This window comes from Octopus bimaculoides, chromosome 10, assembly GCF_046866305.1.
Source record: "Octopus bimaculoides isolate indiv1 chromosome 10, ASM4686630v1, whole genome shotgun sequence".
In the NCBI taxonomy this organism is placed as follows: domain Eukaryota; kingdom Metazoa; phylum Mollusca; class Cephalopoda; order Octopoda; family Octopodidae; genus Octopus; species Octopus bimaculoides.
In genome coordinates, this window is record NC_142937.1 from 49,377,788 (window position 1) to 49,401,520 (window position 23,733).

Sequence of the window (23,733 nt, forward strand, 5' to 3'; positions counted from 1 at the left end):
GGAGTGTTAATAATAATAAAAAAGACATGACACTCCTTTGTGTATGAAAAGTGAATTTTGTGGTGCAAAAAGAGCATGAGTATTCACCTACCACTTATTCAATCAACACTACCACCAAACACATTTCTGTATTCCTAGATTGTTACTTCATAGCTTGCAGCATTATTTATTTCACATTCTTGTGCAACGCACGTAACTTTTCTTGCCAACCCAAACTTTTATGCCGAATGAAAAAAGAAATATACATATATATATATATATATGTTAATTATTTAATGAATATATTGTGCTTCAATCAAATTTCAGGGAAACTATATACCATCCAAATTTGGTCCTTCGTTACCATTTATTATGTTTGGTGTTGTGTCTGTCATAGCTGGATTTTTGTCACTACTTCTTCCTGAGACAAAAGGTCAGAATTTGCCAGAAACAATAAAAGATGGAGAATTAATGGGAAGGTATGTATAATAATTTGTAATTTAGTGATCCGAAAACACTTTCTCTTATTACACTAACCCTTCTCTCTCTCTCTCTCTCTCTCTCTCTCTCTCTCTCTCTCTCTCTCTCTCTCTCCCTTCCTGCCTGCCTGTCTGTCTGTTTCTCAACTCCATTTTCCACAGTAATTCAGGCATCATGATATAACATAATTCCTCTGAATTCTATCTCTCTTATGCTTACTTCAACTTCTTGGAGCTTTCATTTTCTTTTGCATGTGCCTTCTTCTTCTCTATCACTCATATTCTCTTTGTCCACTTTTCTCCCTCTATTTTTCTTTCTATCCTCCTCTCTCTCTCTTCTCCCTCCTCCTCTCCAGTTCACTTTCACCCTCTTCTCATTCATTCTATTTTTCTTTCATCTTACATTGTCTAACTTCACATTGCTAAGTGCAATAACTACTAAGCCGTTCATGGAGAGTTACTTGTAATAGACTAGCGTCCTCTCCAGAAATCAAGCTTCTTACCATACTGCCATGCTGTGTGGTAAGAAGCTTGACTCCACACCACATGGTTTCAGGTTCAGTTCCACTGTGTGGTACCTTGAGCAAGTATCTTCTACTATAGTCCCAGGCTAACCAAAGCCTTGTGGGTGAATTTGGTAGATGAAAACCGATAGAATCCTGAAGTATATATATATATATATATATATATATATATATATATATATATATATATATATATATATATATATATATATGCAATGGCTTCTTTCAATTTCCATTTACCAAATTGTGTGTGTGTCTTTGTGTTTGACCCCAACACCACTTGCCAACTAGTGTTGGTTTCTTTACATTTCTATAACTTAGCAGTTTGGCAAGGGAGACCAATAAAATAAACACCAAGCTTAAAAAAGTACTGGGGTCAGTTTGTTCAACTAAACCCTTGAAGGCAGTGCCCCAGCATGGTTGTAGTCTGGTGACTAAAAGAGCTGAAAAATAAAAGGTAAAAAGGTTCACCTGTTGTAACGAAGGAACTAGTACACTTTTAAAAACAATAACTGGTATGCACCGTGTATGGCACAGCATGTTGGGTTAGGCTGAATGAGGTGCAGTTGTGGCTTTGGAGTAAATGTAGTGTCAGCTAGTTTACTTGCTTTCTTCAAAGGACATATAATAGTAGAATATTTTTGATTTGATTATCACCAGTGTAATGAAAATATATACTACAGTTGGATTGAGAGATGGGAAAATAGGAAGTTCCAAATACAAAATATTTATTTATCTTTAACAAAAAATGTTTTGTTATTGTGAATGATAGAAAAGAAAATATTTAAGCCAAATGAATCAGTTCTGTGATTTGCGTGAGATCTTGTATGTCAATAAGAAGACTAGCCATAAATGGTGTAGATTCAAACAGCTAACTGGCTTAAGGTATGCTATGATCACTATCGTTATTGCATTCTGTAGCTATTGTTGAATGCCATAACTTCCTGCAGCCATCATTTTGGCTGTCACATAGTCACTGACAAGTTAGCTGATAAACAAACTATATATAACTAATGTCTTTCAAAGAAAAAGCACCAAAGATACAATTGTTCATGATGCACTGCTTCTACTAGAGATTTTGAATAATCAGTTCTTTTCTGACGTCATAAATAGAGGACTATGTCTGTTTAGGATGAAGGGCAAGAGTGAGTTGACAGCTCATGGCTAAGTATGATCATAAATATTGTCATATGTATCCCTTTTCCTCAGGGAGGGAAGAGATTAGGAGTAGTAAATTGGATATAAAGTAACTGTCTATAAAAAGAGGTTGGGTAGGGGAAGACTAAATCATAATGTTAATTACCAGTTAAAGGGACAAGACACTAATAAAACCTAGGATGTTAATACAGAGGAAATTTTATTTTGGGGTACTATGGGTGATTGTTTATAAACAATGTTGTTATGTTGTATAAAAATAAAATTTAAGATTATCAAAAATGATATAACCAAGATAGGTAAAATGTGTGTATATATCAATTATCAACATTTAAAAAAGAAAGATTACATAGAATCAGTTTAATACTCATTTATATACTTAATTAATTACTTATTAGATGGTTTCTATAAAGATTGCTCAGGGCATTTACTTGTGGAATGCTGGAAAGATAAACATGCTATCTATATATTAATTATAAGGCAAGAATCAGAAAAAAATAAAGATGTGTACAGATACACATACATATTTATATATGTGCACACATGCTAGCATACACATACACAAATATTTGTACATTTATATGGATATAGCATAACCATCTAGCATAGACTGAAAAGTATCTATTTACAAACAAGAAAAATAACAATTTATAAGGGATAAGAGGTTAATAGGTTATGCACATGTATGCATATCTTCTACGTATGTGGGAAATTCTGTCTGTGGGTGTGCTTGCAGAGTTGTTAGCTAACTCCTACATTGTTTTATTGATTTTGATAAAACTTGACACATGAGTAGAACTCATGTCTGGAAACCTCATTGCATACTTAGATTGTTGAAAAAAATCGATAATAGGGCTCCTGGAAGGGATCCTTATATATATATATATATATATATATATATATATATATATATATATCATCATCATCATCGTTTAACGTCCGCTTTCCATGCTAGCATGGGTTGGACGATTTGACTGAGGACTGGTGAAACCGGATGGCAACACCAGGCTCCAGTCTGATTTGGCAGAGTTTCTACAGCTGGATGCCCTTCCTAACGCCAACCACTCAGAGAGTGTAGTGGGTGCTTTTACGTGTCACCCGCACAAAAACGGCCACGCTCGAAATGGTGTCTTTTATGTGCCACCCGCACAAGCCAGTCCAGGGGCACTGGCAACGATCTCGCTCGAAAATCCTACAGGAGCCAGTCAGGCGGTACTGGCAACGGCCACGCTCAAAATGGTGCATCTCATGTGCCACCCGCACAAGAACCAGTCCAGGGGCACTGGCAACGATCTTACTTGGCTTGCCGGGTCTTCTCACGCACAGCCCATTTCCAAAGGTCTCGGTCCGTAGTCATCGCCTCGGTGAGGCCCAATGTACGAAGGTCTTGCCTCACCACCTCAGCCCAGGTCTTCCTGGGCCTACCTCTTCCACGGGTTCCCTCAACTGTTAGGGTGTGGCACTTTTTCACGCAGCTATCCTCCTCCATTCTCACCACATGTCCATACCAGCGCAATCGTCTCTCTTGCACGCCACAACTGATGCTTCTAATGTTCAGCTTTTCTCTCAAGATACTTACACTCTGACGGGTATTCACATTGACATTACACATCCAACGGAGCATACTGGCTTCATTCCTTGCGAGCTTACGTATGTCCTCAGCAGTTACAGCCCATGTTTCACTGCCATGTAGCATGGTTGTTCGTACGCATGCGTCATACAGTCTGCCTTTTACTCTGAGTGAGAGTCCCTTTGTCGCCAGCAGGGGTAAGAGCTCTCTAAACTTTGCCCAGGCTATTCTTATTCTAGCAGCTACACTTTCAGTGCACCCACCCCCACTACTAACTTGGTCGCCCAGATAGCGGAAGCTATCGACTACCTCTAGTTTTTCACCCTGGAATGAGATAGAAGTTGTTTCCTGTTTGTTTGCAGTCTTTATTGCACCTGAACATCTGCCACAAACAAAAACTAACTTGCTAGTTAACCTGCCTTTGATGTTGCTGCACCTCTTATGTGTCCATAGCTTGCACCGGGTACATCTTATTGAGTTACTACCTACTCCTTTTCTACATACTGAGCAGGGCCATCTACCTGAAGGGGTTTGTGTTTTATCTACCTTCCTACTTATTAGGATTTTGGTTTTAGCTAGGTTGACTCTAAGGCCCTTCAATTCTAGACCTTGCTTCCACACCTGAAACTTCTCCTCTAGTTCTGATAGTGACTCCGCAATTAGGGCAAGGTCATCAGCATAGAGGAGCTCCCAGGGGCAACCTGTCTTGAACTCCTCTGTGATTGCCTGGAGGACTATGGTAAATAATAGGGGGCTGAGGACGGAACCTTGGTGGACCCCTACCTCTACCCGGAATTCATTGCTGTACTCATTTCCAACCCTCACCTTACTGGCAGCATCTCTGTACATGGCTCGCACAGCTCTCACTAGCCATTCTTCTATCCCAAGTTTCCTCATTGACCACCAGATAAGGGATCGGGGGACCCTGTCAAAGGCTTTCTCCATGTCAACGAAAGCCAGGTACAGAGGTTTATCCTTAGCTAGGTATTTCTCTTGCAACTGTCTCACTAGAAATAAGGCATCAGTAGTGCTTTTACCTGGCACGAACCCAAACTGCATCTCATCTAAATTGATTCGCTCCCTAATTAGTTGGGCTATGACCCTCTCCGTAACTTTCATAACCTGATCTAACAGCTTGATGCCTCTGTAATTATTTGTATCTAAAGCGTCCCCTTTACCTTTGTAGCAGTTGACTATGATGCTGCTACACCAGTCATAGGGTATGACTCCTTCGTGTATCACCTGGTTCGTAATACGGGTGACTAGGCTATAGCCAACACTGCCAGATATTTTGAGCATCTCTGCAGTGATTCCCGATGGGCCGGGGGCTTTCCCGGTCTTCATACTCTTAATTGCTTTATCTACCCTGGTACTATCAACTCGGATAGCTGGTCCCTCTATTGGGTCGACATAAGGCAGGCTCTCTTTCTCCCATTCATTCTCTTTATTAAGCAATCTATCGTAGTGGCATCTCCAGACCTCTTTCTTTGCATCCTCATTTAATGCAAGCGTACCATCATCCATGCGAACACATTTCTCTCCTACAACATCACTATTCTCTCTCCTACACTGTCTTGCAACACGAAATACCTTGAGTCTTTGGTCCTCACGGCGCAGAACATTGGCAAATCTTTCCTTATCTGCTTCCCCTCTGGCTAAATAAACCTGTCGCCTAGCCTCCCTTCTGGCACATTGGTACAATTCCCTGCTACCACCGTTCTTCCAGTCCTTCCAAGCTTGTTTCTTTTGTCTAATAGCCCTGTCTACCTCCTTGTTCCACCACCACGTTACTCTGGGTTGGGAGGGGACCTTACACCACCCACAAATCTGGTCGGTGGCTTTCAACAGGTTGTCCCGCAGAAATCTCCAATTGTCTTCCACGTTGTATGATGCTATATCCCCTTCTATTTCGTTAAATGCTTCAAGTAACTTGTCTCTAAGTCTCTGTCCGTTTGCAGGGTCTTTAAGCTTCCACACCCTTCTTCTCCAAGCCTGTCTAATTCTGGGCACCCATTTTGCCTTGATCCCAAAGTCGCTAACTACTAATCTATGTTGTGGGGTACATTCTTCGCCAGGGTAGGTTTTGGCATTTATAAGCAGCCCTCTTTCCCTATTTCTGGCGAGGATGTAGTCGATTTGGCTAGAGTGTCTGCCGGAGCGGTAGGTGACTAGGTGACTGGCAGGTTTCCTGAAGTTGGTATTGCAGACCATAAGATTGGTTGCATCACAGAACTCCAGCAGTCTGGTTCCCTCCTCGTTGCGGGAACCGAAGCCATAGCCTCCATGTATGCCATGGAAGCCCCCAGCACGACGTCCGACATGACCGTTGAAGTCTCCAGCCACAAAGAGAAGGTCCCTGTCACTCGTCGACGAGGTAGTTTGCAAGAGGGTGTCATAGAATTGGTCTTTCAGACCATCTGGTAGCCCAGGTTGAGGTGCATAGGCTGAGATGACAGTAGCTAATCTATGATGAAGCACTAGTCTGATCTTAAGTACTCTGTCACTTACTCTAACGACCTCGATTACCTTATCCACCCATTTCTCCGCTAGAAGTATTCCTACGCCCCCGACCCCGTCCGTGTTCCCTGCCCAGAAAATCTTGTATCTGTGTTCTTTGCCTGTGAGGAACCTTGCAGAACCTCCTCTCCATCTTACTTCCTGGATGCAGCACATATCTACGCATCTCCGTTCAAGCATCTCAACAATTTCACCAGATCTACCTTTCAGCGTGCCGACGTTGAGAGTGCCAATCCTAACAGTATGGGTGTTGGGGGTGTGGGCCTGTAGCCTGGGAAGGGGAAAAGCAGTGTCGTGTACCTGAAAAGAAAACTTGCAATTGGAAGAATTCATAAGCAAAACAGTACCTACAACCTGCAAACATTTCTCAACCTTAATGCGCTACCCAAAGGTAGGGGAGAGGATGGCCAAGGCCACTAGATGGGTTCCGGGAGACAGCCGAGGTTGACAGGATGACAGAGGGATGAACTTCCGGTGGAGGGGGCGGGATGACAGAGGAATGAACTTCCGGTGGAGGGGGTGGGATGACAGAGAAATGAACTTCCGGTGGAGGGGGTGGGATGGCAGAGGAATGAACTTCCGGTGGAGGGGGTGGGATGACAGAGGAATGAACTTCCGGTGGAGGGGGTGGGATGACAGAGGAATGAACTTCCGGTGGAGGGGGTGGGATGACAGAGGAATGAACTTCCGGTGGAGGGGGTGGGATGACAGAGGAATGAACTTCCGGTGGAGGGGGTGGGATGACAGAGAAATGAACTTCCGGTGGAGGGGGTGGGATGGCAGAGGAATGAACTTCCGGTGGAGGGGTGGGATGACAGGAATGAACTTCCGGTGGAGGGGGTGGGAGGGCGGGTTACCGCCAGCGAGTAGATAGGGCTCTTAATTGTAGATTTTAAATATTTGAGAGACAACAATGCATAAATCGTAATTTTTTAAAAGAGCAATGAATTCTGGGTGATTAGAATATAACGTAGCATGAATTTAGGAAGCTTAGAAAATGAATAAGCATGAATTTAAGACAACAACTGAATTCAATTGAATTTCATGGAGAGAAACAAGATAAATAATAGGGGGCAAAACTAAAGCGCAAGGTATTATGAGATGTTTGAGGCCGTAAATAAATAAAAAATCTCTATCTTATCTGCATCTTGGGTATTTCGTCGTAGTATGTCAGCGAGATAATTTAGAATGGGTTTCTCATTTATATATAGCCAGAACCTGAAGACCTTAAGGAAAAACTACGAAGGGGAGAGAGAGGATGGAGGGGTAGACAGAGGCATGGCGGGAGAAAAGATCATCATCATCATCATCATATATATATATAAAGAGAGAGAGAGAGAGAGAGGGGGGACCAGTCAAGCAGCACATCACGCTGTAATTCTTGGGCTGAGAAATCAACACTTAAAAGCCATAATTTTAAGGAGCGATAAGAATTTTTGAATAAAGGAAAATGGGTAGTGGTGGGTAGGTACCGCCAGCGAGTAGATAGGGCTCTTAATTGTAGATTTTAAATATTTGAGAGACAACAATGCATAAATCGTAATTTTTTAAAAGAGCAATGAATTCTGGGTGATTAGAATATAACGTAGCATGAATTTAGGAAGCTTAGAAAATGAATAAGCATGAATTTAAGACAACAACTGAATTCAATTGAATTTCATGGAGAGAAACAAGATAAATAATAGGGGGCAAAACTAAAGCGCAAGGTATTATGAGATGTTTGAGGCCGTAAATAAATAAATATATATATATATATATATATATATAATATATTTTATTTTAAAAGCCAAGGGAAATAATGCTTTCACCCTTGGAAGGGATCCTTATATATATTTATTGCCCACAGGGAGCTAAACATAGAGGAGACAAGCAAGGACAGACAAAGGGATTAAGTCGATTACATCGATCCCAGTGCATAACTGGTACTTATTTAATCGACCTCGAAAGGATGAAAGGCAAAGTCAACCTCAGAGGACTTTGAACTCAGAACATAGCGGCAAATGAAATACCACTAAGCATTTTGCCTGGCATCCTAACGATCCTGCCAGCTCACTGCCCTAATATATCCTTATGTATAGCCAAGGGAAATAACCCATTCATTTTCCTAAATTATTTGGTAACATTGAAATTGAATATGCTTATTTCTTAGTATTTGAACTATTTGAGTTATTTTCACAATTTATCCAGTACAACCCTTAAACAAGTAAATAGTATTTTCCTAAACAATAGATCCACTTATTTCGGTTAGTGACTCATTCACGAATATACCAACACTAGCGCCCCTTAGGGTAATATTCTCTGGGAATGCAGAAAAGCCCTTTTCAGAGTTATTTACTTTGAATTGTTATTATCACATATCTGATTACCCTGTCATTACGTAACATACTTCATGATTTTATTATACATACCTTATTAGTATTTCTTCCTATGTTCTATATACTCTGGAAACGCACTAAAGCCCTTTTTGGGGTTGCTTCCTTTGAATTCTTACTATTGGGTAACTAATTTCATGTTATTACATAACTGACTTCACAATTTGGGTATTCATGACTTACTGGAAATTCCTAAAAACAAGATCCTCTGTAAGACAGTTCGGTATTCTCTGTAAATGCATAAAAACCGTTTTAAGGGCTACATACTTTGTGTTGTTGTTATTGGATTAGAGAAACAATTATGAGAACGGAACCAAGGGATAAGCCCCACTTTCTCGGAAATTACCAGGTTCGTCAGCTAGTATATACATATACAAATATAGTATAACCATCTCACATAGACCTAAGTAGCTGAAAAATCTCTATTTAAGAACAGTAATAACTTATAAGGGATAAGAGGCAAGTGTATCAAAATAAGAAAACAAAATAAGAATTTATAGAAAATAATAAGAAATACATATAACCTACATTTATTACAGAGTATTAAAATTTGAGGTAGGGAAGAGATAAAGATAACCTGAAAAGAAGAAGTAGTAGGTATGGGCATAGCAAGGGCAGTTAGAGGTATTCAGACCGAAGAGATTTTATAAGTTGTAATATTAAAGGTGCTATTATATACATTATTTTATAGTTTCTAGGGTGTATATAATTAGGAGACTTACTTACATAAAAGCCTTTACAAATATACATAATATGATCAATAGGGTAGAACATCATAGAAATGAAAAAAATAGTTTAATCACCAAAAATATGATGAAGTCAGACTAACTAGGCAGGAGTTATCATGGGATAGTAATTACATATAGCACACCACATACCATAACATATAGCTTATAAAATATGCAACGCAATTTAATTCATCATATAATATCCTATGATTTTATTATATTTAGTGCTAGAGGGTAAGTTTACAACGGATATGACACCAAAATTAATTTCAAATATGGCACCTATAATCACTAATTTCGAAAATACCTAAATGTATGGGTGACGCAATGCATGCATGATACCCTTAGGTCTAATCTACTATTAATGAGGTTGTTCTTAAAAATCTCACAGGTTTCCATAGAGCACAGCTCACACCTGTATCGACTATCTCTATAAGGCTGCGCTTTCCATATTATATCCCATTTAAGGCTAAATTCGATCCCGCTTTCCTTCAGTTCCCAATTCTTGCTAGATAAGGACATACAATTGGCTTTATGTTTGAATCTAAAAGATGAAAAATTGTTATTGATACATTTTTTCATATTTATCAAACATCTTATATATATAAAGTTACCAGCCTCAGTTATGATTGTACATCTATAAATTACATTTTGGAACTCTACAGTTGCAATCAGGAGCATTATTACTATTAATATTATTGATATTCCTATCATTATTATTATTATTAATATTATTATTATTGTTGTTATTATTATTATCATTATTATTATTATTATTATTATTCCTACTACTACTATCATGTGTTAATTTTATTTCTGTTATTATTTATACTTACTTCAACTGTAGTATCATTCAAATTCATCTCAGTATCAACAGGCATTGTGTCAGTAATCCCTGTACTAGTATAAACCTTAGATTTATAGTCCATATTGTACATATTAGATGTGTTAGTACTGTTGTTTCTAATTCCTACATCTCCATTAATATTATTCTCATTGTAGGGGTTTAAACTAGTGTTGACAATATTATTATTATTATTAACCCCTCTTGCCGATTTTATGTTCTTTCTATTTAACCTTGCTATGATGGTACCTATATTGGGAAGGGTAGAATATGAGATTCTAACTGCCTTATGGGAAAATATTCTATTATATCTATGGGAAGCAGGGAAGTTTTTTTCTAAAATTGCCATGAATTTCTTATATATATTTGTGGATATGGCACAGTTGAAAGGAACGTTATACCTGACCAAATCATTATTTTCTTACATATATAAGGGCAGAATTTACCAGCTCTTTCAACGCCTCCCAAAATCACGACTTGATTATTAGGTATGGCTATATTATTAGTATTTTTTTTTATCATTAGAGGGTGGCATAATCCACTCAGTTGCCTCACTATCTTTATTATATAAACTAATATTCCTACTGGTTATAGCATCTAATTTCCTGTTGTTATTTATCTTTTTATTTAAATTAATGGGTTTGTTGGATGCTTTCATAGTAGCTCTGTTTTCCCATCCAAGTAAGTCTGTATTCTCCCTCGCATTTGAAATCTCGTTATTTCTACTATTAGTTGGTGTTATACTTTCTGCATTAAGAAAAGTTATTCCATGGTTGTATCCTGCCTTTGACAAAGTAAAATTATAGTGGTGGGAATGGGTATTAAAAATGTCTTTATTTGCTGATAATTTCATAATTCTTTTAGAAATACTTTTGACTACTGATTTTAATATTAGTGGGGTGATTTGATGATTTGTTCACATACCTCATAAATTCACCTGGTTTCCTACAGGGATGGCATAATCCTGAGTTAATGTCTGATGTTGTATCCAAGAAATTTTCCACCTGTGTGCCATATTCAAATATAATTCCTAAGTTGAAGCTTTTAAAAAATTTTCTAATTCTTTTTCTCATTCTTTCTCTGACCAGTTTGTTGTCACTAGGGATAATAAATAGAGCATTATTTCTATATAAACCTTCCTGCAATTCAGGCACTTTAAGAGATATGCACCAACTAGGTTAGTAATTTCCGCCGAATCACTCAAGCCCATAGCTATATTGAAATTATCAGGGGCATTGGACCTCACCCAAAGCTTATCCTTAAATTCTATGATAGTCTTCCTGGCTAAAAGAATAATGTCAATTTTATCTCTAGTTATGAGAGAGAGTTTTTTTGCAAAACTTAGGGATTTGTTAAGAAGAATAGGAGATATACTAAAATAATAACTGTTAATATCAAATTGAATAAACGAATAATTATGTATATTTTCAATGGATTTGAACCAATATATCATTTCATCTGTATCAACCCATAATTTGAGAGATAGATTAGAAATTATTACAGGTAGTATAGTATCCAGAATAGATTTACTAAGTCAACCTATATTGGACTTTGTCCGGAAAATCAGTCTGAGAGCAGGATTATCCTGGCAGTTCTTTTTATGCTCCTTGAGGTTAATCCTTGGTTCATTTGATTTTAAGGGTTCGGTCCTACCCACTAAGTCATATTCCATCATAATTTCCTTAATTTCTAAGATGATGCCCAATAGATAGTCATTCGTGGTTATTTTATATTTAGCTTTGAGTTCTTTCATTATTAGTCTTCTATAGGTAATATAGGCCACTCTATATAAGTTTCCAGTTTTATCCACTGGTACAAGTATTCCTGGTTTGTTCTGCAATGATTTAATAAAGTCTCTAAGCTTCTTCAGGTGCAAGTTTTTTCTAAGTGGGTGTTCTTTGAATTTATATTAGCTATTAGTTCAAATAAGTCGTTTTCAAAATTTTCCAGTAGTGGACCATAAATTCTTATTATTTTGTTTTCTTATTTTGATATCCTTATCTATTAACCTCTTATCCCTTATAAATTGTTACTATTCTTAAATAGAGATTTTTCTGCTACTTAGGTCTATGCGTGATAGTTATATTATATCCATATAAACATGTAAATATTTATAACCTATTAACCTCTTATCCCTTATAAATTGTTATTTTTCTTGTTTGTAAATAGATACTTTTCAATTACTTAAGTCTATGCTAGATGGTTATGCTATATCCATATAAACGTACAAATATTTGTGTATGTGTATGCGTGCATGTGTGCACATATATAAATATGTGTGTGTGTATGTACACATCTTTATTTTTTCTGATTCTTGCCTTATAATTAATACTAGCAGTATAGCCCAGCGCTACCCGGGATTGAGCTAGGATTATTAAGTGTTCAAGTGCTTTATTTGAAACCAAAATAAGTAACATGGACATCAGATTTGAGCGAAATCCGTTGAAATTGGTTTGGCTGAAGATGGTTTGCTGGCAATTTGATTGGGAAATCCCATAAGTAATCAGTTTATTGGTTATTTCCATTCATTGACTGTTTTTTTTTTTAAGTTGCATTAGAGATCTGCATAGGAGAAGGTTGATCTGAAGGTTTGCATTGGGGATCTGGATTGGAGTAACTTAGGAAAACTTACCAACAGCCTTAACCAAAAAATAAGGGGCCTGTCCCATCTAGGTTAACTCTAACCCTAAACCCTAACCCTAACACCCTAACCCTGACCCTAAAACCGTAACCCTAACACCAACCCTAATCCTAACCCTAACGTTAATCCTAACCGTAACACCCTAGTGGAAATCGTGCGGGTGTTAATCTGAAAAATTACCAAACTCTTTTTGTGGTCCGAAAAATGGGTCGGGGTGGGGTGGAAGCCTCGGAAATTTTACCCATTTATATTGTGTAATTCACTGACAAATTGTTACATACACCTCTTTGTTACATCGTTGTTGTGAAATATAAACAAAACTCTTTCGCTCCCAAAGTAGTATATGTGCGTGTGTGTGAGAGTGAGAGGGGGAGAAAGATGAACGATTAAAAATAAATAAATGATTTGTTAGACGCTTTCTGTTTCTCTCTTCCACTTTTTCGTTCCTTTTTTTTTTTTTTTTTTTTTGTTAGACGCTGGCAAACAAACTGTCTTGGTTACAAACATTTTTTTTGCTTAGACGCTTTCTGTCTCCCTCTTCCACTTTTTCTTTTCATTTTTTTTTTTGTTAGACGCTAGCAAACACTCTGTATCTCCCCCTCTTCTTCACGCGCGTACGCAGTTTGACTTCGCCATGTCAACAAACTTCAAAATTGGTAAAAGTTATGGTTGAAAATCGATTTTTATAGCTATACACGAGTACCTCTGAGAGAAAAAGTTGACGAAAATGCAGATAGGGTCATGACGAATCTCCTCCTAAAATTGGAGTGAAATGCGTGCTAACTTGTAGACGTGCATAAACTACACACACACACATATCCTGCCTTATATTTATATGATATAGATAGCATGTTTATCTTTCCAGCATCCCACAAGTAAATGCCCTGAGCAATCTTTATAGAAACCATCTAATAAGTAATTAATTAAGTACATGGATGAGTATTAAACTGATTCTATGTAATCTTTCTTTTTTAAATGTTGATAATTGATATATACATACATTTTACCTATTTTGGTTATGATATCATTTTTGATAATCTTAAATTTTATTTTTATACAACATAATATTGTTTATAAACAATCACCCATAGTACCCCAAGATAAAATTTCCTCTGTATTAACATCCTAGGTTTTATTAGTGTCTTGTCCTTTTAACTGGTAATTAACATTATGATTTAGAGTCCTCCCCTACCCAACCTTCTTTTATAGACAGTTACTTTATATCCAATTTACTACTAATGTTTTCTTCCCTCCCTGAGGAAAAGGGATACATATGACAATATTCATGATCATACCTAGCCATGAGCTGTCAACTCACTTTTACTCTTCATTTCTAAACAGACACAGTCCTGTAGTCTTAGATTTAGTAGTTGATAAAAAAGACAAATAAATTAGAGATGAACCACAATCCTTTACAAGCTATGACCCCAGTAGGCTTCATGCTATTCTTGGAAGTGTAGTCTATTCTTAGCTACAATAGTGACAACATGAATTTCTTTCATCTTCTTGCTCTGTTAAAGTGTTTGAGAAAAATTATATTAATGTGTCCAACTGCTTAAAATTCTATTTATTTGTGCAGCAGATGATAGCACTGCATTTAAATTGATGTAATGATTGCATTGTTCAGTTAAATGGAGCCCCTTGAAACGGTCATACTGCATCACTTCTTGATATCCTGTTGCTTATTTTGATTTTATTCAGCTTACTTTGAGCTATGCGGATAATACTGGACTGACTTGGTGCTAATTCAACTGAATCTCAATTATATATATATATATATATATATATATATATATATATATATATATATATATATATATATATATATATATTATATATTATATATTATTATATATATATATTCTTTTCTACTCTAGGCACAAGGCCTGAAATTTTGGGGGAGTGGTCCAGTCAATTAGATCAATCCCAGTATGCAACTGTTACTTAATATATCAACCCCATAAGGATGAAAAGCAAAGTCAACATCGGCAGAATTTGAATTCAGAATGTAAAGACATGAAATACTTCTAAGCATTTCGCCCGGCATGCTAATGTTTCTGCCATCTTGCCACTCAATATATATATATATATATATATATATAGGCGTAGGAGTGGCTGTGTGGTAAGTAGCTTGCTTACCAACCACATGGTCCCGGGTTCAGTCCCACTGCGTGGCATCTTGGGCAAGTGCCTTCTACTATAGCCTCGGGCCGACCAATGCCTTGTGAGTGGATTTGGTAGACGGAAACTGAAAGAAGCCCGTCGTATATGTGTATATGTGTGTGTGTTTGTATGTCTGTGTTTGTCCCCCCAACATCGCTTGACAACCGATGCTGGTGTGTTTATGTCCCCGTAACTTAGTGGTTCGGCAAAAAAGACCGATAGAATAAGTACTAGGCTTCCAAAGAATAAGTCCTGGGGTCGATTTCTTCGACTAAAGGTGGTGCTCCAGCATGGCCGCAGTCAAAAGACTGAAACAAGTAAAAGAGTATATATATATATATATATATATATATATATATACCGTAAATCCTCAAGTATAGTCCACCCTTGAGTATAATACGCAGGAGATTTTTAGGGGGCTGTACCTCTGAAAAACCTAAACTTTGTGTATAATACAAACCCCTTCTCTAACTTGAATCAAGAAGGTCTATATAACGTCCTTGGTTTGTAAACATATATATGGTAACGTCCTTTATTATTATTGTATATATAACATAATGCAAATGTGTAGCTTTTTTGTGCACTTTGTTTGCAGAAAATAAAGAAATAACATTAATAACGTCTGACCGGGAGTGCGAACCCTTCTACCTTTAGTGAACGACTTTTCTCCAGTCAACATCCATTCAATCCATAAATCACGCAATTTGTTTTTAATCGCTTTGTTAATAGAGACATCTAATGGCTGCAATATGGAGGTCATACCCCCTGGAATGATAGCAACATCTGTTTTGTGACGTTTTTTTTAAATGCTTGAGTTTATCTTCACTTCTGTGGCATCTAAAAGCATCTAGTACAATATTATATAAGGTTTAAGTTTGGTACCGTCAGCCATACAAGCTAACATGATGGTAAAACGATTTTTTTCATGGCCCGTGGTTTTAATTGTAATTGACGATGTACCACTGAAATCTATTGTGCTATCTGCTGGCATATCAAAAGTTAATGAGGCCTGGTCCGCATTACCAATCAATGACAATGGGTAATCCTTTTCCCGTTGCATTTTGATAATAAACTTTTGAAAGTTCATTAACTTCTCTTCAATATAAGCTGGTAACTTTTGTGAAATGTGGGTTTGCCTCCTAATAGACAAGTCATGCCTTGACATAAAGTTACTGGCCCAGCCACGTGATGCTTTAAATTCTGACTCATTAAGTTTTATCTTTTTAGCAATGAGTTTTGCCTGTAGCCTCAAATGTACTGTATTAATGACTGTTCCACCAAGTCTTCTTTCCTCTACCCATTCAAGCAAAATTTTTTAAAGCTCAAGATGTTTGGCTTTTTCCCCACTTCTTGCCTTCTGTTTAATTTCATCTTTATTTCTTCTCCATAACCTGACATTGCTTTCGTCAACATCAAATTTTCTTCCGGCGGCCCTATTACCATGCTCTTCAGCATATGATATAAGTTTAAACATAGCTGAATAAGATCTACGAGGCATTTTATGGGCATGTAATGTATAAAATGTTTTATTGGAGATTAATGTACAGGTTTAAGTCCCACTTATAAAAAACCCTAGTAGTTCAAACATTTAATACCGGTATTTAATTATTGTTTGCCACAGTAACGATGCAAACTGCCAATACAAACAGCAAGATGAACTATTTAGTGCTAAACTATTAATCACAATTCATGCGTAATTAAGCCAGCAGAACATAGTCGAACAAACACTTCCGCACATGCATAATACAATAATGGTGATATTCTTCACTGTTATATGGGAATGTGAATATGTTTGCAAATTGTTTTTGTTACATGTTATTCTGTGTTCTGAATACTTTTATTTTAATAAATGTTGCTTACTGCAAGTTATGGATGATTCTTTTATGACTTAATTGCTTTCAGGCTAAGCTTAAGGTATTTTCGCGCCCGACATCACAAAATGCATCTGAATAAACATTGCCAGACAGCAAATAGAGACTCGGACATTGCTTAGAAAATATTTTTCATTTTTAACCTTGTATATAGTATGCACTAGGGATTTTGACCTTTAAGTTTTGGGGAAAAAATGCGGATTATACTAGAGGATTTACAGTATATATATATATATATATATATTGACAGAATCCTGTTTCTGTGCTGTTATTTTTATATAAGAATACAGAAATTCAGGTTTAATTCTTTACAGTTAACATTAGGAACTTTTCTAAATATTCTTGCTTATAGACAAGTTAATAATTTTTATCACTTCTACCTTTCTTAGAATTACGACAATGAATGAGATGCACTTAGTTTGTTACCCATTCATTTAGAAAGCTTAAAATATTTACTGCATAAAATATCTCACCTGCAAAATTTTATTGTTTATACACAGTCAAAATACTTTTATAAAAATAACTTTTCAAATAAATTTCAATTTCAAAATTACTTTGTTTTAGTGTATATTATTAATTTTTTTTTTTCCATTCTTTTACAGGACAGGAACAAACAAGCCTAAGGGCTATTGATGGGGAAAATATCAACAAATCTATTGTTAGATTACACTATTATTTTTGCTTTAAAACAGAATTTTATAATTAATTATTAAGCCAAAATTAATTTAGTAATTTGGAATGTTCATGACATGTTTATCACAGGAATTATTTTTACCAGGATTTTGCATATAACTGAAATTATTTTTCTAAACATATCTTTGGTCTAACAGTAAGGATAATTCAGAGGCTGTGAACTGTATATTGAATATGAAAATACTATTATGGAGTAATTGGGAAAAGATATTTCAAGTGAGTTGTAAAAATTATTAAAAGATTAACAACATTTTAGAGAAATTTTATAATCTTCTATAGAATTTATTTTAACTCAAATGAAAGCAATAAAAATTCCTATGTAGTGTTCCAACACTGTATAGGTGGTGCACAAACATTGCCACAGCTGCCAGACTGAAATGCATAAAAAAAATAATAAAATGAGTAGTTATATATTTCTTTAAAATCTTCTTAGATGCAGAGTGTTTTTTTTTTATTTATCTATGTTCAATGTTTCTTCTGTTTTTCTAATAACAATGTCTTTTCTTACACATACAAACCTGCATGTGTGTATGTTTGTGTAAATATGTATGCATATGTGAGTATATGTATGATAAACAGGCTCTGCATTGGCAAGAATTGAAAAAATATGGAAAAAAGTGAAAGGGATACAGTGAACTTACTGTAAGGAGTGGAATATCCAATGTTTCAGATTCAATTCTTCATCAGGGGCAGAGAAAAAAGAGAAGAAAAGGAGAAAGAAGTCAAACAGAGTTCACATCCTCACAGCTTGAAAAACTGGCTGCAACTCAGTATATGTATGTGTGAGTTATTCCAGGCAGGTATCTTGTGAGTGAAATTTTTAAAAATAGTACAGGAGTCTATTGTACATATATACAAGTGTGTGTCTGTATGTATATATATATTATTTATGTTGTATCAAGACAACATATATTAACTAAATTTGACTGAAAATGATGGGTGAGCATTTGGCCAATCAGATTCGCAAGGAGCCACGAAAGCGTCGATTTGTGAGTTCAATTCTGCCTCAGGTTAGTTCATCATTTTTCAGTCATTTGTTTACATTTAAAAATTGTTGCTTCAAATCGGACAATAAATATCATTATGATATATATTATATACAGTTATTATATGTGTGTATATATATATATATATATATATATATATATATATATATATGTATGTATGTATGTATGTATGTACAGAGAAATGGGTTGATAAGGTAATCGAAGTAGTCAGAATATGTGAGAGAGTACTTAAGATTAGACTAGTTCTTCATCATAGGTTAGCTACCGTCATCTCGGCCTATGCCCCTCAACCGGGGCTACCAGATGGGCAGAAAGACCAATTCTACGACAACCTCCTGCAAACTACCTCATTGACGAATGACAGGGACCTTCTCTTTGTGGCTGGTGATTTCAATGGTCATGTTGGACGTCATGCAGGGGGCTTCCATGGCATTCATGGAGGCTATGGCTTCGGTTCCCGCAATGAGGAGGGAACCAGACTGCTGGAGTTCTGTGATGCAAACGATCTTATGGTTTGCAATACCAACTTCAGGAAACCTGCCTGTCACCTAGTCATCTACCGTTCCGGCAGACACTCTAGCCAAATCGACTACATCCTCACTAGAAATAGGGAAAGAGGGCAGCTTATAAATGCCAAAACCTTCTCTGGTGAAGAATGTACCCCTCAACACAGATTAGTAGTTAGCAACTTCGGGATCAAGGCAAAATGGATGCCCAGAAGTAGACCGGCTTGGAGGAGAAGGGTTTGGAAGCTTAAAGATCCTGCAAATGGACAGAGATTTAGAGACATACTACTTGAAACATTTGATGAAATAGAAGGGGATATAGCATCATACAACGTGGAAGACAACTGGAGGTTTCTACGGGACAGCCTGCTGAGAGCCACCGACCAGATCTATGGCTGGTGTAAAGTCCTCTCTCAACCCAAAGTAACGTGATGGTGGAACAATATGGTTGACAGGGCTATTAGACAAAAGAAACAGGCTTGGAAGGACTGGAAGAATGGAGGTAGCAGGGAATTGTATAAGACTGCTAGAAGGGAAGCTAGGAGACAGGTTTACTTAGCCAGAGGGGAAGCAGATAAGAAAAAGTTTGCCAATGTTCTGCACTGTGAGGACCAAAGACTTGAAGTATTTCATGTTGCAAGACAGTGTGTGAGAGAGAATCGTGATGTTGTGGGAGAGAAATGGGTTCGCATGGATGATGGTACGCTTGCACTAAACGAGGCTGTAAAGAAAGAGGTTTGGAGACGTCACTACGAAAGATTGCTCAATAAAGAGAATGAATGGGAGAAAGAGAGTCTGCTGAATGTCAACCCAACAGAGGGACCAGCTATCTGAATTGACAGTACCATGGTAGATAAAGCAATTAAGAGCATGAAGACAGAGAAAGCCCCCTGCCCTTCAAGAATCACCGCAGAGATGCTCAAAATATCTGGCAGTGTCGGCTATAGCCTAGTCACCCGTATTGTTATCCAGGTGATACACGAAGGAGTCATACTCAATGACTGGTGTAGCAGCACCATAGTCAACTGCTACAAAGGTAAAGGTGACACTTTAGATACAAATAATTACAGAGGTATCAAGCTGTTAGATCAGGTAATTAAAGTCACGGAGAGGGTCATAGCCCAACTAATTAGGCAGAGAGTCAGTTTAGATGAGATGCAGTTTGAGTTCATGCCAGGGAAAAAGCACCACTGATACTATATTTCTGGTAAGACAGCTGCAGGTGAAATACCTAGCCTCTGTACCTGGCTTTCGTTGACATGGAGAAAGCCTTTGACACGGTCCCCCGATCCCTTATCTGGTGGTCAATGAGGAAACTAGGGATAGAAGAATGGTTAGTGAGAGCTGTGCGAGCCATGTACAGAGACGCTGTCAGTGAGGTGAGGGTTCGCAATGAGTACAGTGAAGAATATCGGGTAGAGGTAGGGGTCCACCAAGGCTCTGTCCTCAGCCCCCTCCTATTTATCATAGTCCTCCAGGCAATAACAGGAATTCAAGACAGGATGCCCTTGGGAGCTCCTCTATGCTGATGACCTTGCACTAATTGCTGAGTCACTATCAGAACTAGAGGAGAAATTTCAGGTGTGGAAGAAAGGACTAGAATTGAAGGACCTTAGAGTCAACCTAGCTAAAACCAAAGTCCTAATAAGTAGGAAGGTAGACAAAACACAAACCCCTTCAGGTAGATGGCCCTGCTCGATCTGTAGAAAAGGCATAGGTAGAAACTCTATAAGATGCACTCAGTGCAAGCTATGGACACATAAGAGGTGCAGCAATATCAAAGGAAGGCTAACTAGGAAGATAGTTTTTATATGTGGCAGATGTTCAGGAGCAATAAACACTGTAAATGTGCAGAAAACAACTTCTGCCACATTCCAGGGAGAAAAACTAGACGTAGTTGATAGCTTCCGCTATCTAGGTGACCAGGTTAGTAGTGGGGGAGGGTGCGCTGAAAGTGTAGCTGCTAGAATAAGAATAGCCTGGGCCAAGTTCAGAGAGCTCTTACTTCTGCTGGTGACAAGTGGCCTCTCACTCAGAGTAAAAGGCAGACTGTATGATGCATGTGTACGAACAGCCATGCTACATGGCAGTGAAACATGGGCCGTGACTGCTGTGGACATGCATAGGCTCGCAAGGAATGAAGCCAGTATGCTCCGATGGATGTGTAATGTCAGTGTGCTTACTAGACAGAGAAAAGTTGAACTTATGAAGCATCAGTTGTGGTGTGCAAGAGAGACGATTGCGCTGGTATGGTTATGTAGCGAGAATGGATGAGGATAGCTGTGTGAAAAAGTACCACACCCTAGCAGTTAAGGGAACCTGTGGAAGAGGTAGGCCCAGAAAGACCTGGGATGAAGTGGTGAGGCACGCCCTTCAAACTTTGGGCCTCACCGAGGCGATGATTCTGACCAAGACCTCTGGAAATATGCTGTGCGTGAGAAGATCTGGCAAGTCAAGTGAGACCTAAATCTAAGGCCTCAGCCAGCCCACTTATGCATACCTTCCTTCATTGGACACTAAACTCCACTTGTGAAGACATGTTGAGGCAAGTGAAATCGAAATCGAATTAAATTCGACGACTGGCACCCATGCCAATGCCTTCTCCTTCATTGGACACAAAACTCGGCTTGCGAAGACTTGTTGGGGCAAGCGAAAGCAAAAGCGTCATAGCACCTGTGCCCAGCATTGCCTTCCTGGCACTTGTGCTGGATGGCATGTGTAAAGACATTCGAGCGAGATCATTGCCTGTGCCACCGAACTGGCTCCTGTGCAGGTGGCACGTAAAATACACCATTTTGAGCTTGGCCGTTGCCAGTACCACCCACTACACTCTCGGAGTGGTTGGCGTTAGGAAGGGCATCCAGCTGTAGAAACTCTGCCAAATCAGATTGGAGCCTGGTGTAGCCATCTGGTTTCACCAATCCTCAGTCAAATCGTCCAACCCATGCTAGCATGGAAAGCGGGCGTTAAACGACGACGATGATGATGATGATAATGTATATATGTATTTTAATAATTCAGAGAACCACCATGGTGCAATTCACACGATGAAGGAGATCAGACACCATCTAGAAAAGTGTACTATACAAAATACTAGTTTAAAAACCTAAAAAATCCAAGAGAAAATTTGTAATATATAAAATCTTTGAAATATTGGACTAAAAATTTAAAACAGTTTAATAAGTTTATAAAAACGAAAGTGGATGAAAGACTACATGTGTTTCATGGCCACATAAATGTGTCCTGTCCTTTCAGAAATCATGCAGCCACTCTCCGACTTTACCGGTGATGCTGAGTCTCCATATTTTGTGGCATATCATTCCATGGTCGACCTTGTCAAATGCCTTCACAAAGTTGAGGTATACCACATCCACTTTTGAGCAGTTCATTAATTGCTTCAGTACCCAGTCATAGTGTCGCAGAAGCTGTGTAAGACAGCTCCTTCCCAGGCAAAAGCCATGTTGGGTGTCAGAGAGCAGGTCATTGTCCTCAAGGAACTCAATCAGCCTTTTCCTGACAATGCGCTCCATGACTTTACTGATGTGGGAGGTCAGGGAGACAGGTCTATAATTTCTAGCCTCTGCCCTGCTTCCTCCCTTATGGATAGGGCATATTATTCCCTCTATCCTGAGGGACTCCTGGAAAAGGATTTGAAGCAGTCTAGCTAGAGCTCTATTACATTTCTTTAGGAGGATTGCAGGGAATCCATCAGGGCCCATTGCTGAGTTTGAGCTCAGCTCTTCAATGGCTGATATCACATTAATTTCCTCTGTGTTAGTATTATCAATAGTTGCCATTTCACAATGTGTGTCTTTGGGGTCAAAGAACCTATCCGGCACATTCACTCATAGCTTCCCCAGCGGTATGCTGAAAGCACTCTTGTATTGTGCATTCAGTAATTCACTTGGGAGTCCGCAGTTGGCGAGCCGTTTTCATCAAGTAGCGTCCTATTTTGTAACGCACTGAAGCAGATTATTTTGCATATCTATAGAAGGCCGCTTTAATGTTTTTGATAGCCCTGGCTTCTTTTTCTGCCCTTTCCTTTTCATGGGAATGTTTGAGTGCATTTTCAATCTCAAGCAAAGTGCATTCGGGGTCGAGTCGTTTGAAATCTTTTAGATGTTCATTTAGATGGCTTGAGATTTTTACTCTTTGTCTCATTAGTACTCTCCTATTCCTGGGTATTATATTTTTCTTTGCCCATTGATTTGGTGTTCACTTTGGGGTAAACTTACTGCAGATATCATATATGGTTTCCATGAAGTTCTGTAGTTTCATGTCGATGTTTTCCCCAGAGAGGATGGTGGACCAGTTACATTTCAGGACCTCTTTCTCAGTTTTGTGGAAATTCAAGCTAGAGATGAGATGAGCATTTCTAGTATTTCATATGTGCGTGGTCTTTTGTGGTCCTTACATCACTAGTTCTATTAAATTACGGTCCGAAAAAAGCCTCAGTGACACTTTCACGTCATGTATGAATGCCAAGCTGTTTGTGGTGCATATGCGTATATATATATATATATATATATATATATATATATATATATAAGTACGTCATTGCCAGTGCTGCCTGACTGGCTCCTGTGCCGGTTGAACATAAAAAGCACCATTCAAGCATGGTTGATGCCAGTACCGCCTGACTGGCCCTCGTGCTGGTGGCACAAAAAATGCACCCACTACACTC

At 38.1% G+C, this 23,733-nt stretch overlaps 2 protein-coding genes across 7 annotated transcripts in view; one reads left to right on the forward strand and one right to left on the reverse strand.

Moving 5' to 3' along the window:
* Positions 1–17,968, forward strand: part of LOC106868908 (organic cation transporter protein) — an 86,084-nt gene extending 68,116 nt beyond the window's left edge. For 2 of the 4 annotated variants that reach the window (XM_014914368.3, XM_089358614.1), the window contains 2 exons: positions 307–458; positions 17,446–17,968. In XM_014914368.3, the coding sequence (XP_014769854.1) occupies positions 307–458; positions 17,446–17,476 (183 nt within the window). In that variant the 3' untranslated portion in view covers positions 17,477–17,968. Of the gene's footprint in view, positions 1–306; positions 459–16,874; positions 17,397–17,445 lie in introns of those variants that run through there. The other 2 variants (XM_052971172.2, XM_052971173.2) reach the window with 2 other exon arrangements.
* The window catches only part of LOC106882190 (organic cation transporter protein), a 114,705-nt gene continuing 108,758 nt past the window's right edge, over positions 17,787–23,733 (reverse strand). For 2 of the 3 annotated variants that reach the window (XM_052971174.2, XM_052971177.2), the window contains 2 exons: positions 18,178–18,214; positions 17,787–17,908 (listed from right to left, as the gene is read on the reverse strand). The gene's annotated coding sequence lies outside the window, so the exon portion shown is untranslated. The remainder of the gene's footprint in view (positions 17,909–18,177; positions 18,215–23,733) is intronic. The other variant, XM_052971175.2, reaches the window with a different exon arrangement.